This window comes from Crocodylus porosus, unplaced genomic scaffold (assembly GCF_001723895.1).
Source record: "Crocodylus porosus isolate Cpor-Errol unplaced genomic scaffold, CroPor_comp1, whole genome shotgun sequence".
Taxonomy (NCBI): domain Eukaryota; kingdom Metazoa; phylum Chordata; order Crocodylia; family Crocodylidae; genus Crocodylus; species Crocodylus porosus.
This window is the reverse complement of record NW_017728886.1, coordinates 270,599,263-270,621,343: the sequence shown is the minus strand read 5'-3', so window position 1 is coordinate 270,621,343 and position 22,081 is coordinate 270,599,263. Positions and strand designations below refer to the sequence as shown.

The window sequence follows — 22,081 nt, the reverse complement described above, 5'->3', positions numbered from 1 at the left end:
GTCAGGGCCTAGAGTGGGGAAGTATTTAGTGGTAATACAATGCTCTTACCTCAGCCCAGCACAGCCCTCCCACATACCCACCTGTTATGGACAAGCACAGCAAACAGAGACAAAGTGTAAACTCCCCAAAGGAAGACCCTGGGCTGGGTGCAGTCTGCTGTGACGCTGGCAGCCGGGGCTCCGGAGTCAGTTGGCAAAGAGCCTTAGATTTCGAGCATTTCTGAACACCTGTGAAATTGTGGGAGCTGCATTTCTAGGGATGCTACAGTTCTGAGGTCCTGACCCAAAAGTAACTGCCAAGGTAACTTGCAAATGGGCAATTTGTTAAAAACAGCACACACCACCAGAGACCTGGCAGCTAAGGTGCTGGGGAGGATGGGGGCACTACAGGCTTGCCAAGCAAGTTTTTAGACCAGATATGAGACTTCTGTCATGAGGTGCGCTTTTCTATGTTGGGGTGGGGTATGTATGTCTTCAAGTAAAGGACTTGCAGGGTGAAGAGGGAAGAACAGCAGAATTACCCAGACAAGCAGTGCAGGTCCCTGGTGCTGGGAGTTTCTAATCTGCCATCACAAAGAGTTTAAAACATGGAGTTATCCTTCCCCTCCCACCTGAGACGCATGGGATACTGGCCATTGTATACTGTGCACTCCTCATGCAAAGGGTCACCTGTAAATGTTTTCCTGTCTGGCTGGAATGCAATATTTCTGGTTGGTGTAAAATGCAACCTGGAGGCCAGTGCTCCAAAGTGAAAGAAGCATTAAAACTAAAACCACCTGGCTTCCCTCCCTCCTTTAACACTGCCACGGTAGGTAGCATGCCAGCTGGACAGCCAAAGATAAGTTTTTTGTTTTGGTTTTTTTTAATGGGGAAAAGCAAGCTTGAGTGGAATAGGATGAAACATATCTGCCTGAAATCAGTACAGCCAGTTCCTGAGCTCTGGTGCCCGAGAACCCTCTAGCAGTTAACTTAGACACTTATTTGATGGCATCAACTCCCACATCACATCCTCTACTTGATTGTATTTTGCAGCCTGTGTCGTGCACAGATGAATAGCATAGATGAAAAGCATGCACTGACAGTAGGAAATGTTTTGTTAATAGGGCTCTGGAGGTTAATCATGGGCTTAGTATTGTAAAAACTTTCCTAAAAAATGTCTCCCTCCTACAAAGAGCCAGTTACTATTGTGGGAGGAGCAGAGAGCCTAGGAATCAAGTCCTTGCTGTGAATTAGCCATTGCAGAGTGTTACAAGCTCTGTGCAGTTCAGATTCCTTTTTCCTGCAGTTTTGTGTTGAGTCTTGTCAGGAGTGTGAACAGCAAGTACATCCTCCATATAAGACCTCATCTTCTCTGCTCGAAAGAGCTCCTAGCTCCTACTTGAGGGAAATGTGCCCTGAGCCCTGCTCCAAGCTCTGTGTCCATGGAGCTCCGTAAATGGAATGTTATGCTGGAGGGTTCCTCTTATTGCTTTGGACCAAGATGGGCACGCTTTCTCTGCTCCGTTGTATTGAAATTGCAGAGGATAGCCATGATGTTTCATTTGCACCTTCATTTTGAGCAGCCTTAATAACCCTCTTCAGTATTTAATTAACAACACTACACAGACAGATAGACTGCCCACCCTGGGGGAAGGGAAGATACCTTAATCTCACCTTACAGCTGGGGAAGCAGAACAGCCAAGGGACTGGCCCAGGGTTGCAAATAGCAGTCTGTGGATCAGCCAGGTTTTGTATTGAGGAGTCCCTGGCCCCTAATCCTGTGCTCTGTTCCTGCTGCCTTTAGTTTAACTCAGTGCTGCTGGTCCCTTCTAATAAAATGCATGTGCCTGTTGCAGCCATGGTCCAGCTCATCCTTAGCTTTGTGCCCCAGATCTGTAACATGGGAGTTCAGCTCTTTTGTTTCTGCTCCCGCTGCTAGCCTGCAGAATGGTGAGAATGTAGATTTCCCACTGAGGTTGGCTGCCATGGGAGGACTAATGTTATCAACCTTGTCTCTATCGCACAAGTAATTACAGGAGAAGGGAATGCCTTCTTTCATGCACATGCCTTTCAATCCCTCTGCCTGGGGCAAGGGCCTCAGTATATAGGCTGCACTGTCTCAGCAGAGATAACTTGGTTAGGGAAAATGGGGTACAAAGCACTGCAAAGGCAGTGGCTCCATGGGTGAGCTAGATAGCTGGAGGCATGGGGGAGCAGGTAGGCTTTACCAAAAGAATGGTGTTAAACTTCCATATGGAGGGAGTGAGGGTCTAGGTGGTTCTGGTTTTTAAGCACCAAGGCTCAGAGAGGTGGAGGGTTGCTGGGGAGACAGCACACTAGAGAAATCTACTTAGCTGGCCTACAGCACACATGTGCCATAGTTCTACCTGGCTCATAGCATGCTGCAGGTATTGTAAAGCTATTGATTTAAAACTATAAAATACACAATCCCTATTTAGAGGTGAAACGAACCTGTTTCCTTTAATCACTCCAGGTTCAGTATTAGTCTGGTATCTGGAAGTCCAGCAGTGTGGGTGTGAGAACCTGGGTTGAAGACAGTGGCTCTGTCCCCTGGAGTGCTAGGAATCAAGCTTGGGTTGCTTTTACAGTTGCAGACCGCTTCATCCCTAGTCACAGTGACAGGCTGACATGCATTTCAGCATTATGCCTGTTGTAGGGTGGGTTTTTGATCTGCTGCAGACCTACTGTCTCTTGTGACCCTGTTGCATGAGAGACCCTCTGGCAGCTCCCTCTGCTACCATTTGAGTTGTGGCATCCCTAGAGAGGACACAGAAGTCTGAGCTCATTGTGCTCACGCTTACCATGGAGTATTCCACCCAGGCCAGGCATGGAACAGAAACCCTTCTTCCTGAGAGGGGCCTGACTTCTGACCTCCCCACTTTGGTGCAGGCCCCTGCAGAACTGTGAGGGAGGGAGGCATTGAGCTTAATGCTGCTTTTGTCCTTTGTAGCAGTTCTTACCCCTGCATTTGTTCCAGCTGTTCCATGCAGAGTAAGGATGAAGCCCTGTTCAAGTCTCCAGTGCCATCATACACTATTGCTCATCATAGGGAGCTGCCTCTGCAGAGATTTCCTTTCTGCCTTGGTCCCGACGCACACTGCTCAACCATGCTGGCCAAATCTGTGATCTTAGTAGACAGGACCTTCCTAGGGGGACGCTTCATCTGTAACAGCGGCCTTAGAACAGTAGTGTGGGTGGGAATGAACTGGAGGAAGCTGCCTTTAGAGATGCCCACATAGGAACTTCTGGGTTCTTGCAAACAGATTTTCAGGCAGATTCAGAAAAACTAGCACAGAGGCTTTCTCTGCACTGAGACAGACAAGGACTGAGTTTGTGGGGGCTGCACCCCTGTGTGTGCCAGTAACAATGGGAAACTCCAGCTACCAGCACCACACACTTAACTAGGACAGCAGTTTTATTTAATCACTGGATTTTGCTTTGATTTTTTTTTTTTTTTGAACCGTGCAGTAGATGTGGTGCTTGCTATTGGAATTTTCCCTGCCTGGGGAAAGGGGACAGGAGGTGGCGGTGTCTGGAGCTGCCCAGGGTGGGAGGGAGTGGTGCCCAGACCCTTGCTGCCCAGGGGGAGGGAAGCGAGAGCAGGTGGTGCCCAGGACTGGATCTCTTGCTGCCCCTGGGGAGGGGAGGGATTGCGGATAGCACCTAGTGTTCAGTCCCTTGCTGCCTGGAGTGGGAGGCTGTTTTAGAATCAAGGCATTTCCTCCTCCTGCAGGTGTTGCCAGGATGTAATCTCGTCAGGGTGGGTTGGACCCTATGAGCCATGGGTTGTTAGGCCTGCTGAGGTGGCAGACCCTATCAGAGATTTGACTGTGCCCCTGGGAGTGAGCCTTACTGCTGCTCCACTCCCCAGCAGTCTGAGCACTGAGCAGGAAATCGTTTCTCAATCACTACATGTGTGCCAGGCTGTGCTGCAGCCAGTGGGGAGCTGCCTGCTGTTGTCACAGCTCCTGGGGAGGGTGGGGCAGGGGAAAGAGCTGTCCTGACATCCAGGGCCACCCTTTGACCTAACCAGCCAGTTCTTCTTTCCAATACAGATGGCAGCTCAGAGGCAGCGAGCCCTGGCCATCATGTGTCGTGTGTATGTGGGCTCCATATACTACGAACTGGGAGAGGACACCATTCGCCAGGCCTTTGCGCCGTTTGGACCTATCAAGAGCATTGACATGTCCTGGGACTCTGTTACAATGAAACACAAGGTTGGTGGGAGAGTCCCTGGTGCTGGTTTTCCTTTCTTTGTCCATGCTTGTTGTGTTTACCTCAGGAAGGGGGTAGCCTTTGTTTCTGCAGTGAAGAACAAGTTACTTTAGCAAGATCTCTTTGTGGGACTGAGTCAATCAGCTGCTGCTCTACTCAGGCTTGTAATCTTGCTATAAGTTGCAGCAGTGACCCAGATGGCACTGTACAGTTTGTTAGCGGAATGCCAGGGGTCTCTCCAGAGTTTTTTAGTGTTTACCCTCTCCTTTGCTTTAGTGTGCTCTTGGGAAAGCCCTGAGAGTGGATTTCCTGGCTACAGTAGTTGATATCAGGGCTGTGTGACCAGCTGCAGTGGGTACAATTTAATAACATTTTCCCTTTCTCTTAGGGCTTTGCTTTTGTGGAATACGAGGTGCCTGAAGCTGCGCAGCTGGCCTTGGAACAGATGAATTCTGTCATGCTTGGGGGAAGAAACATAAAGGTGAGTGACGAGAGCTTACATTACAAGAGGGGCGAGTCTTGTCATCCACTGATGCTTGTTTTAATGGGATGGGACTTTTCCAGTGTCCAAAGGAGCCAGGCCTCTAACTTCTGAAACCTTTGAATTTTCTGCTGTGAGCATAGATGTCTTCAGCAGTCCACCTGGTTCCTCCACTGGAACTCTGTGGTTCTTGTTTCCTGCCTCTGGGGAAGGCACCCATAGAGTGTCAATTATAATCTAGGGCAGTGGTATCAGCCTCTGCTCTCCTACCATTCATTGAATAGAAGCCCTTTGTGAGCAAGGTGGAGAGCCTTGCAGCACTTTATCCTGCCTGTTGGCAGTAGTGTAGACCTGAAGGGAAGGAAGGGAAGAATCTGCTGACCGAGGTTGTGTATAGAACATGTCTGTATGTGAGCAGTGAGGGGCACAGAGGCTACGTTAACTTGTCCCATGCTAGAAGAAAGGGGAATATTTAATACAATCCAAAAAGAACAAGGGAATTGAACTCTGTGTTCACAGTCAGTGAGTAAGCGATTGCAGATAGAGATGGAAGGTGTTGGAGTTCTGTTTGCAGTGTCTCTGGCAGGCCAGCAGCCATCTCTGATAGTTTAGTGCCAGCTTTGGTAGGGGTTTTGGAGGGCTCCAGAGAATGGTATGGAGGCTCTGTGTTGCAGAATTGTTCGTACCTAGTAGACGGTGAATTGTGCCTCTTGCTAGCTGCAGTGTTGTGAAAGAGGTTCCATGATTTGAACAGAGGTTCAGGTTCTCATGTATCAGTACTCCCCTTGATGTCCAGGAAGATTCCTGATGCTGCCCCGCCAAGTATTCACAGGGCTTCTTGTTTATTTTCTGCAGGTTGGAAGACCTAGCAATATTGGGCAGGCACAACCAATCATAGACCAGCTAGCAGAGGAGGCACGAGCTTTCAACCGTATCTATGTGGCATCGGTTCACCAGGACCTTTCGGATGACGATATCAAGAGTGTGTTTGAGGCCTTTGGGAAGATTAAATCCTGCACGCTAGCCAGGGATCCCACGACAGGGAAGCACAAAGGCTACGGCTTCATTGGTAAATTGGCTGTTCTCATGCATGGGGTGGGGTTGGGTGTCCTGTTGGAATTTGAGTGGTGTGCACTCAATTGTCAGAACTGCTTTAGGTATGGGATAGAAAGGAATTTGGAGGTGGCTCATGGCCTGGACTTAGAAGGCTGCTCTTTGTCCTTGGCTGACAGATGGATGTTGTGCTGCTCAGCTGGTGTCTAGTGTGATGGGTCTGTTAGGCTGTTGACAGATGTGAAAAAAGCCCAAAAAACCCCCCCAACCTGTGGTTTACCGGAAGAAGCACCATGTTAGTTCGACCTGGCTCTGAAGCACCTGTATAAGTCGTGTCATTCAGCAGGGCTTTTTGGCACTTTTATCTAAAGCTGATTCAATTGCCTGTTAGATAAAAACACCAAAAAAGACCTGCTGAAGCACTTGATATCTACAGACATCGGGTGAGCCAGGTCAAACTAACACAGTGCCTCTTCTGGGCATGTTTCATAGTTGGTAGGGTCGGAAGGGACCTAAGTAGATCAGCTAGTTCACCCCCCTGCCATGGCACGAAAAAGGACTGGGGTCAAACGACCCCGACAGGGTGTTCATCTAGCCTCCTCTTAAAGACCCCCAGGGTAGGAGCCAGCACCACCTCTCTTGAAAGTCAGTTCCAGATCCTAGCTGCCCTGACTGTGAAGTCGTGCCTCCTGATGTCTAGTCTGAATCTACCCTCTGCCAGCTTGAGACCATTATTTCTAGTCACTCCTGGTAGTCCTCGGGGGAACAGGGACTCCCCCAATGCCTGCTGGTCCCCCTGACTAGCTTGTAAATGGCCACTAGATCCCCCCCTCAGCCTTCTCTTGTGGAACAGGTTCCGGTCCTGTCACCTTTCCTCGTAGGGCCTGCCCTGCTGCCCCTGATCATGCAGGTGGCCCTCCTCTGGACCCTCTCCATGTTGTCCACATCCCTCCTGAAGTGCGGCACCCAGAACTGGACACACTATTCCAGCTGCGGCCTGACCAGTGCCGCATAGAGGGGGGGAAGGTCACCTCCTTGGACCTGCTCGAGATGCATCTGTGGATGCATGACAGGGTGCTGTTGGCCTTCCTGACCACGTCCCCACACTGCCGGCCCATGTTCATCTTGGCATCAGTGATGACTCCAAGATCCTTTTCTGCCCTGACGAGAAGGGAGTACCCCAACCTGTAGGTATGCTGCTGGTTCTTCCTCCCCAGGTGCAGCACCTTGCACTTGTCTGTGTTGAATCCCATTCTGTTCTCATTTGCCCACCCCTGTAACCCATCTAGGTCCAATTGCAGGCTATTCCTCCCTTCTAGCATGCCCACTTCTCCCCACATCTTAGTGTCAACTGTGAATTTGAACAAGATGCTTTTCACCCCTTCATCCAAGTTGCTGATGAAGATGTTGAACAGTGCAGGCCTGAAGACCAAGCCCTGGGGGACCCCACTGCCCACATCCCTCCAGGTCGAAAATTATCCGTCCACCGCCACTCTCTGGGTGCAACCCTCCAGCCAGTTAGTGACCCATTTGACTGTATAGGCATCGACGCCACAGTCCTCTAGTTTTTTAATGAATATGGAGTGAGAGACAGTGTTGAAGGCCTTCTTAAAGTCCAGAAATACTACATCCACTGGTACACCTGCGTCTAAGGATTTGGTAACTTGGTCGTAGAAGGCCACCAGGTTGGTCTCAGGACCTGCCTCTAATGAACCCGTGTTGGTTGCCCCTAAGCATAATCTCCCCTGCTGGCCCCTCCCAGGGTTGGCAGAGGGGCGCAGTGAGTTTAAAATGCTGTGTTCTTGGGGGCGTTGTCTGTAAGCAACATTCATTCCCTTTTAAGGAGGATAGCTGTAGTGACCTTGTGTAATCAGAAGATTGGGCATGATGGTTGAGACACTGAAGGCCAGAGCTCTAAACCTCCTGTTCGCAGTGTGTAAACCCAGATTGTCTAGGGAGGGATTGGCTGAATTTGTGAGGGTGGCAGTAGCCAGCCAGCAGAAAGAGCCTTCTGCCAGTGTCCTGATTTGTCATTGCAGAGTATGAGAAGGCACAGTCTTCCCAAGATGCAGTCTCATCCATGAACCTCTTTGATCTGGGTGGCCAGTATCTACGGGTTGGCAAAGCAGTCACTCCTCCAATGCCTCTCCTGACCCCTGCTACACCAGGAGGATTACCGCCAGCAGCAGCTGTGGCAGCGGCAGCTGCCACAGCCAAGATCACAGCTCAGGTAAGGGGAAGAGCAGCAGGATGCAATGCAATGGGCAGGTGTGTGTACTAACAAGAGTTCAGCTGTCCTACTAGCCATGGGATACAGGCTGTCTGAGCTTAGTGGGCAGCACTTGCCCTGCCACTTGAAGGGAGGCTAATGGTTAACTCCTGTGCGGCAGATCAGGTCTTGGGGTCTTAGATGCAGAAACTGGCTGGGACTATTTACCTCTGTACCTGAGGAATTAGCACACTGTTATTGAGGCTGGCATAGCAAATACAACATGCTTTAAATAAACTAAGAAGATTGTTGGAGGTTGGGAGGATAGATGTGGTCTTCACACCTGACTGAAGTACACGGGAAGAGGAAAATCCACTGTGCAAAGATAATAGCAAAAGCTAAAGAAACAGCAGATGGTATAAGGATGGGTAGCAAAGTGAATAAAAGCACAATTATCCATTGGATAAGTGGTCTGATAGGTACAGTTTTTTCACCAACTGTATTGCCTAAGCTGAGGGGAGGCAGGGGGTGATGTTAGAGAGAATTGAGTGTTTGTGTCGCTTGTCAGTCCTGAAGCCGCTGTGACTGTTAGGGGGGGACCTTAAATGCTGTGACAATTCTCCTCCACTTTGCATGAGGTTAGTTGAATTGCTTTGCATTACTGGTGATTCTCCAGGGAAAGTGACCTGGTGGTGCCCATCTCCTCTCCAGGTATGAATAGCTGTTGGCTCCCAGGAAGCTCATCCACCCTTTGATGGGTCTTGTTTTTAGTCCTGCTGAGTGTCCACACACTCTCCTCTCCCAGGCTAGCTCAGGTGGGGTGTGCTGGCTTAGTCACTGACAGCCCAACCATGGAGCAGGCTGTACTGGCTTACATGGTACTAGACAGCAGATCAAGAGAGGCCTGGCCTGACAATAGAGGTGTTTGTACACTAATGCAAAGATCCTGGACAATAAAATGCAGGAAATAGAACTGCTGGTGCAGGGAGTGAAGATGGATATATTACACCATGTTTCTTTTATTCTTATAAGAGCAGTCTTGACTGGAACAAGTGTTGTGGGGTATATGCTGTTCAGGAAGGATAGAAATGAAGACAGTGTTAGGATCATAAGAAAGTAGTGTTGGAAGGGACCTCACAAAGTCATCTAGTCCACCCCTTGCTCAAGGCAGCAGCATTCCAGACTAATCCATCCCAACCAAAGGTCGGTCCCTCATGCTCTTAAAAAGTTCTAGGGATGGAGATTTTACAGCTTCTCTGGATCACCTGTTCCAATGCTTGATCACCCTTATAGTCAGAAAAATTCCTCCTCATCTACAACCTAAATTTCTTCTGTTGCAGCTTGAGTCCATTGCTTATAGTCCTGTCACCTGTGGTCATAGAGAAAAGCTTATTTCCACCCTGTCTATAATCACCCTTCATGTATTTGAAGACTCATTAAATCCCTTCAGGTTTTTCTTCCCCAGACTGCTAATCCTGGCTCTTTCAGCCTTTCCTCAAAAGCTTGCTTCCTAGACCTCTAATAATTTGTTGCTCTCTGCTGGACCCTTTCCAATTTGTTCACATCCCTCTTGAAACATGGGGCCCAAAAGTGGACACAGTACTCAAGTGAGGCCTCATGGATGCTGACCAGAGCAGAAGAACTGCTCCCCTTGATTCACAGGTTACACTCCTGTTAATACAACCCTTGAAGCTGTTGACTTTTTTTTTTTTTTGTAAGAAGAACACACTGTTGGCTCATTCAGCTTATGGCCCACAGTATCCCCAGCTCCCGCTGCAGTACTGCAACCTCGCCAGTCATTCTCCAGTCTGTATTTCTGCATGCAGTTCTTCCCCAAGTGCGTGACTGTGCACTTGTCCTTCTTGAATTGCATCTGGTTGATAGCAGGTGTGTTTTTTGTTGTTGTTTTTCCCAGTCTGTCTAGGTCATTCTGGATCCCAACCCTACTATCCAGAGTGTCTGAAACTCCACCCAACGTGGTGTCACCTGCAAATTTCCTAAGCAGGCACTTTATATTATCGTCCTAAGCATTAATGAAGATATTAATACTGGACCCAGAACAGACCCTTGGGGAATCCCACTTGATACTTCCTCCCAACTAGACATTGAGCCATTGAGGACTACTTGTTGAGCATGATGATCCAACCAGTTATGTAACCACTTACAGTACTTTCACGTAGTCTGTATTTCCTGAGAGTGTTAATGAGAATGCTGTGGGAGACCAGTGTCAAAAGCCTTGTTAAAGTCAAGATTGTATCTCATCCAGTCCTGTCCCCACTATCCACACAGTCCGTCCCCCTGATAGAAGGCAGTCAGGTTGGTCAGGCATGACTTGGTAAACCCGTTCAGACTGAAATGAGAGGATGGATGAAATGGGTCACCTTGTATCAAGGTCACCTTGGGGAAAGATTGTAAAAGAGGTTCTTCTGAGACAGTACTAGGAATCTGCACTCACCTGTGAGTGGGTTTGGAGTATAGCAATAGAAGAGAAATATTATGGGGAATTGCTACAACAGGAGACTTTAATTTCCTAGAATCCTAGAAATATATGCCTGGAACAGGCTGCAAATCATCTAGGCCAGCCTCCTGCACTGAGACGGGATCAAGTCTGTCTAGATCATCCCTGACATGTTTGTCTAACCTATCCAGTTTTTATAATCCTCCCAGGATGACTTCACAGCCTCCTTGGTAATCTGGACTTGGACTGGATAACAAATGCTACTAATAATAGAAGTTATTTATTCTTAGGTGTGAAAACTAACAGATTTCTTCACCTAAGCATCTCCTCTTCTTGGTTCCATGCATCTATTTTAGACTTGTTTTTGGTAAATTGCACAGACCATCTGGAAGAGAGCTGTAGGAAACCAGCCTGAGATCAGGGGTTTGCAAGCTGATCCTCTTGGCATTAAATAAAAACTTGTACAAAATTGGGTCTGTAAAGGCTTTTTGATTTCAAAGCAGTAGGGGCTCCGAGACATCAAGAGAGCCAACTAGCGAGGTCAGCTGGACTGAAAAGTTTAAGGTCTTGGATATGGGTCTCCAGCCTTTTTAAGTAGGAGGTCACCTTTGGCACTTAAAAGCAACCCGAGATCTACCATGTGCCGCTGCTACCACCCCCCCCTCCCCACCCAGCAGGTAAGTCTGTGGGTAGGAACTAGGGGTTGCAGATTGAGGCAGAGGGAGAAACAGTATTTGGGGGCACACCCCTGCAGCATCAATCTGCAAGGAATGGGAAAAGGGACTGATCAGCAAAGAATGCTACAGTGTGGATGTCAGGAATGCCTGTGCCCAGCAGATCTTTCCTCTGTGCAGTGGAGCACTGACCTGGTGACTTTTTGAGGTTCCTTCTACTTCTGTCACTGAGACTAGGCTCAAGATAAACTCTTCAAGTTTTGCTTCCAAGTCGAGTAGAACAGATAGTTTATGTTCCACAATACGTAAAAAAAAACCTGTGGGAAATGATTAGTTAACATGGAGAAGATTTGGATTATTAGAAAGACAAGGAACTGGCTAATGGCTAAAGGGAAATGATAATGGATTTTACTAAAGGAGCCATCATGCTGAAGGGAGCTTACTAGTGGAGTTCTAAAAGATTGGTTTTGATGCTCATCTTAATATTTTTTCCCTAATTATTTAGCCAGTCATAGAATTGTGCTGATGTGATTTGCTGATGTTGCAGAACTCGGAGGTCTTGTTAGTACAGAGTAGGATTGGAATGCCATAAAGGAAGAATTGGGCAACCTCAAGGACTTAAGTAATAGAATAGGATGAAGTTTAGAAGTACAGAATGCCAGGACATGCTCTTGGGAGCCAGTCACTGTTCTGCTGTAAAGTTGGGGTCCCATTAGTTGGAAATGACAGAGGAGGGTAACAGATAGCGTATAAGGTGAAAGATACAAATGCTGTCTTGGTACAGAAGAGGGGAAGTGCTTCTACAAGAGAGACGTTAGCATTGTTACCCACAGCTCTAAGACTTGATCTGGAACTCTGTGTGGTTGTGGTCATGCATGCTTGAGACCAGGAATGGAGAAGGGCTAGGAGGAGGGTCAGGGAAGGGAGAGAGCCTATTTTACAAGGGATTGCAAGAGTTTGGCCTGGCAGACAGATGCCTGAGGTGAGGAATGGCCACTGTCTATAAGAGCATCAGAGGGGTAAACACCAGGGAAGAACAAGAGCTCCTTCAGCTAACAGAGTTTTGTTCCAAAACTGCTATGTGCCAACTAGCCATAAATGGATTTAGTCGGGAAGACTTCTAATCATGAGAGGGATAGCAATTCAGGAATTAATGGGGTTGTTTTGCCCTTAGTCCTCCTGACTAGTTTTAAAATGATGTATTGAGGAGCTTGAGAAATTTATGAATGGGCCTGTTTATTGTGGTTGTCTGTGACAGCAATATCCATGCTAAACTAAAATCTAGGTCTGGAGATCTTGGGAGTTTGTGTTAGTGTGAGGAGCTGTCTGTGCTTCATCCTCCAGCTTTGGGTCTAGAATGCTGAGCATTTAGGAAAGTGCACGAGTTGCCCCACAGAGGCTCATTAGTGTCGCTATGGCTTGATTGGGTTAGTGCCTACTATGGGCTGACCAAGAGCTAGTTAGAAAGTGGGGAAGCACCTTGCTGGGAATGTGCTGCATCCTGCTAAGATCATCCTGTGGGCATTGGGTACTGAATCTCTTGGTATGGTTGGCCTTCAGTACCCTGCCTGCCAACTGGTTAGCACTGGTGAGAGTTACAAGGCCTGGGGAGAGCACTTTTTCTTCTTGGGCTGGGTATCTGGCAGCAATTTGTGGGAAAGCTGTTTGGGACAATCCCCTGCATCTGTCTATATGGTTATGCTAGGATCCCTACAGCCTAGGACTCTGGCCAGCAGCTGGTTTTACAGGTCACCTGTCCCCATGACCTAAACATTTGGCAAGTTGCTAGGTATGTAAGAGGGCTAGACCTGAGCAGAGCATGTCCCAGGCATGACTAGAGCAGAACTAATGCACTGGCTTTTCTCTTGCAGGAGGCGGTGGCAGGAGCTGCAGTCCTTGGCTCTTTGGCAACTCCTGGGTTGGTATCACCAGCTCTGACCCTCGCTCAGCCTTTGGGTGCGCTGCCACAGGCTGTGATGGCTGCCCAAGCACCAGGAGTCATTACAGGTGCGTCTGCTCTTTATTCTGTCTCATCTCTAGCGGCCCCAGCAGTAAGCCCCACAGCTGGTTTTGCTGATGAAGGCAGTGAGGCAGCTCCGTTTCCTCCTAGCAGGCCTGTCCCTGAGTGTATGATATGGGTTGTAGGGGACCTGAGCTATGGGGTGGGCAGGAGTGCACAGCACACTTGAGTGTAAACATCAGGGAAATTGTTTATTGCATGCAAGATTGGCACCAGCCCACCCTTTGGATAAACAAACACCCAGTCTGCCCATGGCACGTGGTAGCAGCATTGCCTTGTGCTGGCTCAAGTTGCTGTCTGAGCTTTTGCATTTGTTCCTGGTGCAGAGTAACCAGATTGGTCTGTTAATTTCACCTGCCTGTTTGCTGCTAGCTGGCTTCTTTCCAGCTGGGCTGAGTGCTGGTCCTCAGGGCAAACTCCCCTCACCTCCATGCTTCAGTCTGTGTGTTCCCCTGCAGGTGTAACTCCCGCTCGGCCTCCCATTCCAGTCACCATTCCACAGGTGGGCGTAGTGAATCCTATCCTGGCAAGTCCCCCAGCACTGGGCCTGATGGAGGTCAAGAAGGAGAAGGAGGAGGAGGAGGTCTTCCAGGAGTCAGAGAGGCCTGAGATGCTGAGTGAACAAGAGCACATGAGCATATCGGGCAGCAGTGCCCGCCACATGGTGATGCAGAAACTGCTTCGCAAGCAGGAGGTAAGCATGACTCCGTCTGCCTAGCCTGCCCTGGATTTGCAGGGAAGCCACGCCAAGCACTGCCTTGGATCTGCCTTAGTTCTTTTCAGCTGAGCAGTGAGATGTGCTACAAGTTCACAAGTGGCATATCCGTGTGGCACTTCATGGGGGCAGTGCTGGAATGTGCATGGCAAGTCCCCCCTGGTAGGTGCATTGCCTTATGCAGGCATCAGACATTCCCTCTCTGCCTTTGGGAAACTGCTAAGCCTAAGTGAGGACTTCTTAGCAGAGTGCTGCTGTGCAGCTGTTCGAAGGGAAGCACTGATGGGTTGGGGGACATCATCATTGTAGCTCTCCTCATGCCTCATTGTTGCCATGGTGAAGCAGGTAAAAGGACATAATCCTTACCTAATCATTTTGAATCCTCCCACCATACCACTCACCATAGTACTTAGCACAGAGTAACTCGCTCAATATTAGACGTAATTCCTACAGGGGGGATAGCAGGAATGGAAGAGGTTATGCATCTGTTCAGTATTCATTGGGGGGGGGGTTTTAAGGCCAGAAGGGGTTGGTAAGGTGGCCTTGTCTGGCCTTCTGCTTATTGCAGGCCAGAGGCTCCCCCAGCCATTTCTCAGATACTGAACTGACAGGCTCAAGCCTGAGCTCTAATATTGAGCATGTGTCATCTTGGGCCAAACACATAATTTCTTCCTCTGTTTACTTCTTAGCAAAATAGGGGTAATTGTAACACACATGTCTCATGAGATTGGAAGAAGGCCAATGTGGTGCCTATCTTCAAGAAAGGGAGAAAAGTGGATCCAGCAAACTACAGGCCCATCAGCCTGACCTCTGTCTTGGGGAAGGTCTTAGAAAAGTTTATTAAAGAGGCCATTCTTAATGGACCGGCCAACAGAAGCATCCTGAGGGATAGCCAGCACGGGTTTGTTGCGGGTAGGTCTTGCTTGACCAATCTTATTTCTTTTTACAACCAGGTGACCTATCACCTGGACGAGGGAGAAGAGATTGATGTCATATATCTTGACTTCAAAAAAGCCTTTGATCTGGTATCCCATGATCACCTCTTGGCGAAACTGGCCAACTGCAGCCTTGGGTCCACCACGATCCACTTGCTGGGGAATCGGCTCTGTGGTCGGACCCAGAGGGTGGTGGTTGATGAAAGTCAATAGTCATGGTGCCCCGTGACCAGTGGGGTCCTCCAAGGCTCTGTCCTTGGACCCATACTGTTCAACATCTTCATTAATGATGTGGACATTGGAGTCAGGAGCGGACTGGCCAAGTTTGCTGATAATACCAAACTCTGGGGTAAAGCATCCATACCCAAGGACTGGAGGGTGATCCAGGCTGACCTTGACAGGCTCAGCAAATGGGCGGACAAGAACCTGATGGTGTTTAACACTGAAAAATGCAAGGTTCTCTACCTTGGGAGGAAAACCTGCAGCATGCTTATAGGCTCAGCAGTGCTACACTGGCTAGCACTACAGATAAAGGGACTTGGGGGTCATGATTGACCACAAGATGAATATGAGCCTACAATGTGGTGCTGCAGCTAGTAAAGTGAGCAAAACTGCCTTGCATCTATAGATGCTTCTCAAGCAAATCCTGGGACGTCATTCTCTTCCTGTATTCGGCCTTGGTGAGGCTGCAGCTGGAGTACTGCATTCAGTTTTGGGCTCCACAATTCAAAAAGGATGTGGAGAAGCTTGAGAGGGTGCAGAGAAGAGCCACACACATGATCAGAGGTCAGGAAAACAGACCTTACAGCAACATGGCTATGGGGCTCTTTAGCCTGGAAAAGCGCAGGCTCAGGGGTGATCTGATGGCCACCTGTAAGTTTATCGGGGTGCTCACTAGGATCTGGGGGAACGATTGTTCACCAGAGCGCCCCAAGGGATGACAAGGTTGAATGGTCATAAACTACTGCAAGACTCTCTCTTAGGCTGGACATAAGGAAGAATTTCTTCACTGTCCGAGTCCCCCAGGTCTGGAATAGCCTGCAATCGGAGGTGGTTCAAGCACCCACACTGAACACCTTCAAGAGAATTTTGGATGCTTATCTTGCTGGGATCCTATGACCTCAGCTGACTTCCTGCCCCTGGGGCAGGGGGCTGGACTCAATGATCTTCCAAGGTCCTTTCCAGCCCTAATGTCTATGAAATCTATGAGGGACTGCCAGACCTGTCTGAAGAACACTCTCCTTTGAAAAATGTTGTTGATACCCTGATTGCTCCAGTGAAGGTTGCAGCTAGTTCCCTGGAAACTAAATCCTTCCTACATGCACGTTAATTTTCCATGGAAGAATCAAATTCACCTGAAAGCTCATTTTGTCCCTCATGGGAGCTTGGGGAAATCCAGAAAGGAGCTAGGCAGTTAGAAACATCTCCCTGCGTGGCTCCCAAGAGGGCTTGGCTCTCTTTGTTTGATCTTGCTGGGGACTTGGGTCCCTTTAGTGGATTTCAGGTAGTGAGAGTTAGAGGTCCAGGTGGTAGCACCCGCACACATTAATGACTGTAGAAGTGGCACTCTAGTCTAACATGCTACTGGCTTCAGGCTGTTCTGTTGGGCTGAGATGAAGTGGGGAGCACATGGCAAAGGGCGGGGGGGACATGGATTGTAGTGAAGGGTAGCAGTCACCTGTTGCAGATGGGTGGGGCAGGGGATAAACCTGAAGAGGGGTATGAAACAGGTGGGTTGGGGTATGGTTATCCTTGTAAACCATATGTGACAAGAAGCCTCCAGGGCTGTGAAAGACACTAGCTGGTAAGGTCTAAATTAACATTTTGAATAATTGCCAATATAAGCTGATGTTGCTGAAGGCAGGAGAGAAACCAGCTAGATAATGCCAGCAAGGTGGAGTTAAATCCTCCAAAATCAGCTTTGGGCATACTTTCTGGGCACAAAGCCAAGTGGCTCTTAGCAACATTGGCCAGAGTGGGTGGGATGGATTACCCTGTGGGAGAACCATAGCTTGGCAGCTGGTGTGAGCATGGCCTGGGCATGCCTATTGCAACCTAGGAGTGGTGTTAGGCAGGGCTGTTGAACCCTGGGGATGTTGAAAGTGTTGCTGGTGCTGTGGGCTACTGCAGCTTTGCTCATCTAGTTTCAGAAGTCTTGCAGCCCTGCTCAATCTGTCTTCTCTCTCTTTCCTACAGTCAACTGTGATGGTGCTGCGCAACATGGTGGATCCAAAGGACATTGATGATGACCTGGAGGGAGAAGTGACTGAAGAGTGTGGCAAATTTGGGGCTGTGAACAGGGTCATCATCTATCAGGAGAAGCAGGGCGAGGAGGAGGACGCTGAGATCATTGTTAAGATCTTTGTGGAGTTCTCCATGGCCTCTGAGACTCACAAAGCCATTCAAGCCCTGAATGGGCGCTGGTTTGCTGGAAGGAAGGTGGTGGCAGAGGTGTACGACCAAGAGAGATTTGATAACAGTGACCTGTCAGCATGAACTCTGCTCGAGAGACTTCTCCCCTGCCTCATTTGTTTTTTAGCCATGTGTAAGGAACGCTCCAGGGTGGGCGCAGATCTCTGTGATGTATGTGTAGTTTGGATAAAAGTGCGAAGAAAGCTTGTGTGCATGCCTGAGTGTGTTATGGGCTGGCACCGCATGAGCTGTGGAACAAGCCAGCCTCTCAGTCGACAGCCTCTTGGCCCTAGGAAGGTAAGGGTTGGAGCCCAACGGCTGTTACTTCTGCTCCTGCTTTATGCTTGCCGTAGTTTCTTCAAAAATGTCCAAGACCAGGTCTTACTTCACCATCTGGGGTATGAGCTTGTTTTTTTTTCTTTGGAGGTGGGTCAGAGCGGGTGCTCTCTTACTGGTGTTTGTAGAGCACCCCCTGACCCCACTGTACCATTAGCATGTGGGTGATAAAGAGCCCTGTTGGAGCGCAGCATCCATGTGCAGGCAGAGCTCAGGGCCTAAGCAGGGCGTGTGGTGACCCTTACACCACCACAGGGCTTCCCATTGGCCAGTGGGGAGCTCCTTCCTGTAGTTTGGGATCCACTGGAACAGTGTAGCATAGGCTGTCCCTCATGGGCAGCTTTCCTGTGCTACTTTGCAGACTTGAAGCGAGGGCAAGGAAAATGCCAGACAGACCCCAACATGCATCAGCTGGCTCTGGAAAGGCCCTAAGATCCTCTTGGCTCTGATGTTGCAGGTTGGGAACTTGCAAATGTGTTTGGTCACTGGAACTGTGGTGAAGGGAGTTGGACAGCTGTCTGGGGACAAGGGCTTTCTGCACACTTCTTCCAGAGGTGAGAGGATGGTGGGCACAAGTAGGCCATGCTGCAGGCTTCACAGTGAGCTCAAGAGTAACGACCCCAAATGCTGCATATGCAAGGCAGGGATGCTCAGGCATGTGCTAAACTAGGCCTTGGAAGACTGAGCCCAGTTCTACTGTATTGAGAGAGTTTATTGTGAAGAGAAAAAAAACATGCTGTACGGATAACTGCATTGAAAAGGCCTGTGAAGACATCTCCTCTAGAATCACTATTTAGCTAATGTGTAAGGTAGGGCGTTAAGTGCTTGAGGGCAAGACATTAAGGTCAGTACTTAAGGTCAGAAGAGAATATGATCATTTTGTTGACCTGCATGACACTGGCAATAATTCCTGGTTAAGCAGATTTGAGGAAGATGTTGGATCTTGATTTAAAGACTTGGTTAATGGGGGAATAAATACCTTAGGGGGACATGGGATTGGAAGGGAATTCCTAGGTTACCGAGTCCAGCCCCATGCCATTATGGGCACTGCGCCATATCCCGACAAAGGTCCAGCTTGGAACTAGTTGGGATTTCTTTGGTTACAGAACCTCGCTATTCTGGTCGAAAACCTTCTAAATGTACCTGTGGCTGACTTGGGCATTTTTACACACGTGGGTACTTTGAAAAGCGCCTGGCACTGCGACACTTGCAGTTGTATAAGCAGTGAAATGCACATCAGAGCTGAGAAAATGGCGGTGGTGTGCTTTTGAACTAAAACACATGGTGCATCAGTTGAAAAGTGCACCACCGCCATTTTTTGTGTGCTGATGCACTGTGCAATTTATACAACTGCACACGATGCAGTGTAGTGCGTGTCAGCTCAGAACTGGAGCAGACTTGATTAACTGAGTGCTCCAAAGTAGTGGATATCCAGCACGTCACGGGACCAAAAAGTGACTGTATAAATGCCCCTTGTCTCTTAACCTGATCAGCTCTTCTTTACACCCTTTTGTATTTGTAGACAGCAGTTGCATCAATCTTTGTTTGGCAAGGCTAAATAAGCCCACGTCTTCTCATTTTCTCTCGTATGACTAGCTTTCTATTCCCGATCATCCCAGTCCTTTGCTGTTCGTTTCTTTCCTTAGAAGGTGGGTGACTAGAACAGTAGATGGCATTCCAGAGGACACTTTGCCAAGGCTTTGTATTAATGGTCCCCTTGCTACTGGAAATGCTGCTTACTGGGGTCCTGTTGGCATTTCCACAGCTGCCAAACGTGAAAGTCTCCTAGTCATCCTGAGACCGAATACTGACTGCATTGAGCTTTCCTTTTTTCCCCCCCTTTCAAGTTTCCAGTTGATGAGTCTTGTGTTAAAATCTCCATCAGTGACCTGAAAGAAAACAGTCATCCCCAGGTGACTTGTTCCAGCAGTTCTTTAGCTTTACTCTTATTAGCCTTTATTTCCAGCTTTTGGAGTCTGCCTCTGTATGCTAGATTGGAAGAATCCTAAGAAACGCATCCAAAGGTTCTTCCATGGCTTCTCACAAGTAGCAGAGGTGATAGAGATGCAGGGGAAAGAGACACGAGTTAAGGATGGCACTGTGGAAAAAGGTTCTTGTCAGAGCAACCAAACAATATTTTTGGTGAGGTTACAGGTGGCAGTGACAACAGTTACTGCCTCGGCCCGAGTAAGACACAGGGTGGTGGTATGCAACATCTGACCTAAACAACCCTCAAAACGTGCATTTGAATGGGTTAAGTGCCAGGCTGTCTCCCAGTGAACAGCTTTCAGCAGTGGGAGAATGCAGAGTGCTTTTCTTGTGGCAGTGCTGCCCACAGCCTGGCTTTGGAAACTCCGCACTGCAGAAGGAACCTTTTGGGGAAGCCTGGGCTGGAACAGACAGGCTCTTTGTACAATCAGTCCTGGCAGTGATAAAGTCCTTTCACATGTTTTAGACCAGTGGGCTCCTCTAGGGTTGTCAGCCTTCATCAGATCATGGAGGGGCAGAAGGGTGCTGCTGTGGAGGATGCAGCACAACTTGATGGCAATCATCTGCAAGCTCCAGGAACCCCCTAACCGCCCTTTACCTTGGGATGAGGCAGGATGCTAAAATGCCGGGGGCCAGACCTTGCCTTTCATCAACACACTTACAAGATGCTCCGCTTCCCAGTTTCACATTTAGCCAAGCATGCTGTCAGCCCAGCTTCCTGCAGGCATCGGAGGGCAGCAGCAGCTAGTTTCAACATGCTTCCTGTCCTTGCTGTGAAGCACAGAAAACAGGCCTGGAAGGTCTTCCAGTCTGGACAGCTGCTCAAGGCAGAATCACCTGTCTAACCCACATTTGAAAGCACACTGGGCATTTATACACACACATTTTTGTGCCCCAGTGTGACGGATCTGGTGCATAAGTGAGCCAATGTGCACTGTGCTGCATCACGTGCAGTTGTATAAGTAGCAAAATGCACCTCAGCACACAGGAGATGGTGGCGGTGCGTTTTTGAATTAAAGCGCCTTTTGTGTTTTAGTTCAAAAGTGCACTGCCGCCACTTTCTGAGCACTGCCTGCAGGTAAGATCCTATGAAGACAGACAAGGGGACCTGAATCTCTTCAGCCTCTGCAAAAGATGGCTGAGGTGATTGTGTGGCTGTCTACAAGCTCATCGGGGGGTCAGTAGGGAATAGGGGATATGTTTACCAGGGTGCCCCTTGGGCTTACTAGAAAAAACAGACAAACTGAAGGAGAGCAGACATCAGGAAGAAATTCTTTACTGTGAGGGGTTGCCAAAATACGGAATGGGCTTCCAAGGGAGGTGGTGCTTTCTCCGAGCACAGCTGGTGGGTCCTGGCACGGGCAGAAATGCAGCTGCCTGTGGTTACTTAACCCCAGAGCCAAGGGGTTGGACTCAATGATCTGAGGTTTCATCTGACCCTAAAAATCCATGAAATCTATGATGTGCATTTTGTTACTTGAACAACTGCAAGCGCTGCAGTGCTCGGTGCTTTTAAAAGTGCCCAGCACAAATGTGTACAAATGTCCAGCTAATCAGTGCAGTAACTGATAATCACCCTTGTAGTGAGAGGTCTTCCTATTCAAACTGAATATCCCCTTGTTGCATTTACTCCTGATTCTATCCCCAGGAGACAGTCAGAACAGTTACTTCCCCCCTTTTTGTACTTGAGATGTCCCCCTACCCTTCTGTAGTCCCGGCTTGTTCAGCCTTCAGGTTTTCTAGGCCTCTGATCACTGGTTGCTGCCCTCTGGCCTCCAAGTGTTTGTCCCACTTTAGGCAAGTGGCAGGAGGTGCCCGGCTGGAGACCTCGGTCTGTCAGCTGGCCCTAGGGTGCAAGGCCTCCTCGCAGGGCTGCATCAGGAGGGGCTGCCGGCCCCGGGTTGCTTCAGGGTGCGAGTCCGGGTTCTCAGCTTCGTGCGCGGGGCCACCCCTGCCGGCCCAGGGCTGCCTCGGGCTGCGCGGCAGACCCGGCTCCGGCCGCCCGTCTCGGCGCGCCACAGCCAGACGGGCCACTTGACCCCGCTCGAGTCCTGGGGCGGCAGGATAGAGCCCCGCGCGGCCGGCGACGGCGCCTGACCGAAGACCCCGGGCGAGCGGGCCGTCGGTGCTGCGTCTCGCCGCCGGTGACGGCTGCAGCGGAAGAGCCTGACGCCGGGCTGTCCGCCCGCCACGGCTCTCAGACGCCGGGGACGGCTCCTCCCCCTTTTGGTCACCAGCCGCCGCAAGCGGTTTCGTCTCCTGCCGCAGGAAGGGCCCGTCCCTCGCCCCGGGCCCGGGCCTGAGCGAGAGCCGGGCCCCGTCGCCGTTCGTCGCCAGCGCTGCCGTGCTCGGGCCGGGGGCCGGGGCCCCTCGGGGCGCTGCAGGCAGCTGCGGCGAGAGCTGGTCCGAGCACATGTCGCGCTGCCGCGCCAGGACGAGACGGGACTGGAAGGGCCAGCCCTCCCCCAGCCCAGCCTCCGTCGCACGTGACCGCGCAGGACACCGCTTCTGTTTGGGGCGCGCGGGGCAGGCTGGGAGTCGTAGTGCAGGCGCCTGCGCGGGGCAGGCTGGGAACTGTGGCGCC

The 22,081-nt window shown here is 49.7% G+C and overlaps 1 protein-coding gene across 3 annotated transcripts in view; it reads left to right on the top strand.

Annotated features, from left to right (window-relative positions):
- PUF60 (poly(U) binding splicing factor 60) overlaps nucleotides 1–17,376 on the top strand; it is a 49,853-nt gene extending 32,477 nt beyond the window's left edge. For 2 of the 3 annotated variants that reach the window (XM_019553896.1, XM_019553888.1), the window contains 7 exons: nucleotides 4,056–4,217; nucleotides 4,604–4,696; nucleotides 5,552–5,765; nucleotides 7,789–7,979; nucleotides 12,962–13,097; nucleotides 13,569–13,804; nucleotides 16,957–17,256. In XM_019553896.1, the coding sequence (XP_019409441.1) occupies nucleotides 4,056–4,217; nucleotides 4,604–4,696; nucleotides 5,552–5,765; nucleotides 7,789–7,979; nucleotides 12,962–13,097; nucleotides 13,569–13,804; nucleotides 16,957–17,256 (1,332 nt within the window). Of the gene's footprint in view, nucleotides 1–4,055; nucleotides 4,218–4,603; nucleotides 4,697–5,551; nucleotides 5,766–7,788; nucleotides 7,980–12,961; nucleotides 13,098–13,568; nucleotides 13,805–16,956 lie in introns of all 3 variants that reach the window. The other variant, XM_019553879.1, reaches the window with a different exon arrangement.
- The last annotated feature ends 4,705 nt before the right edge of the window (nucleotides 17,377–22,081 follow it).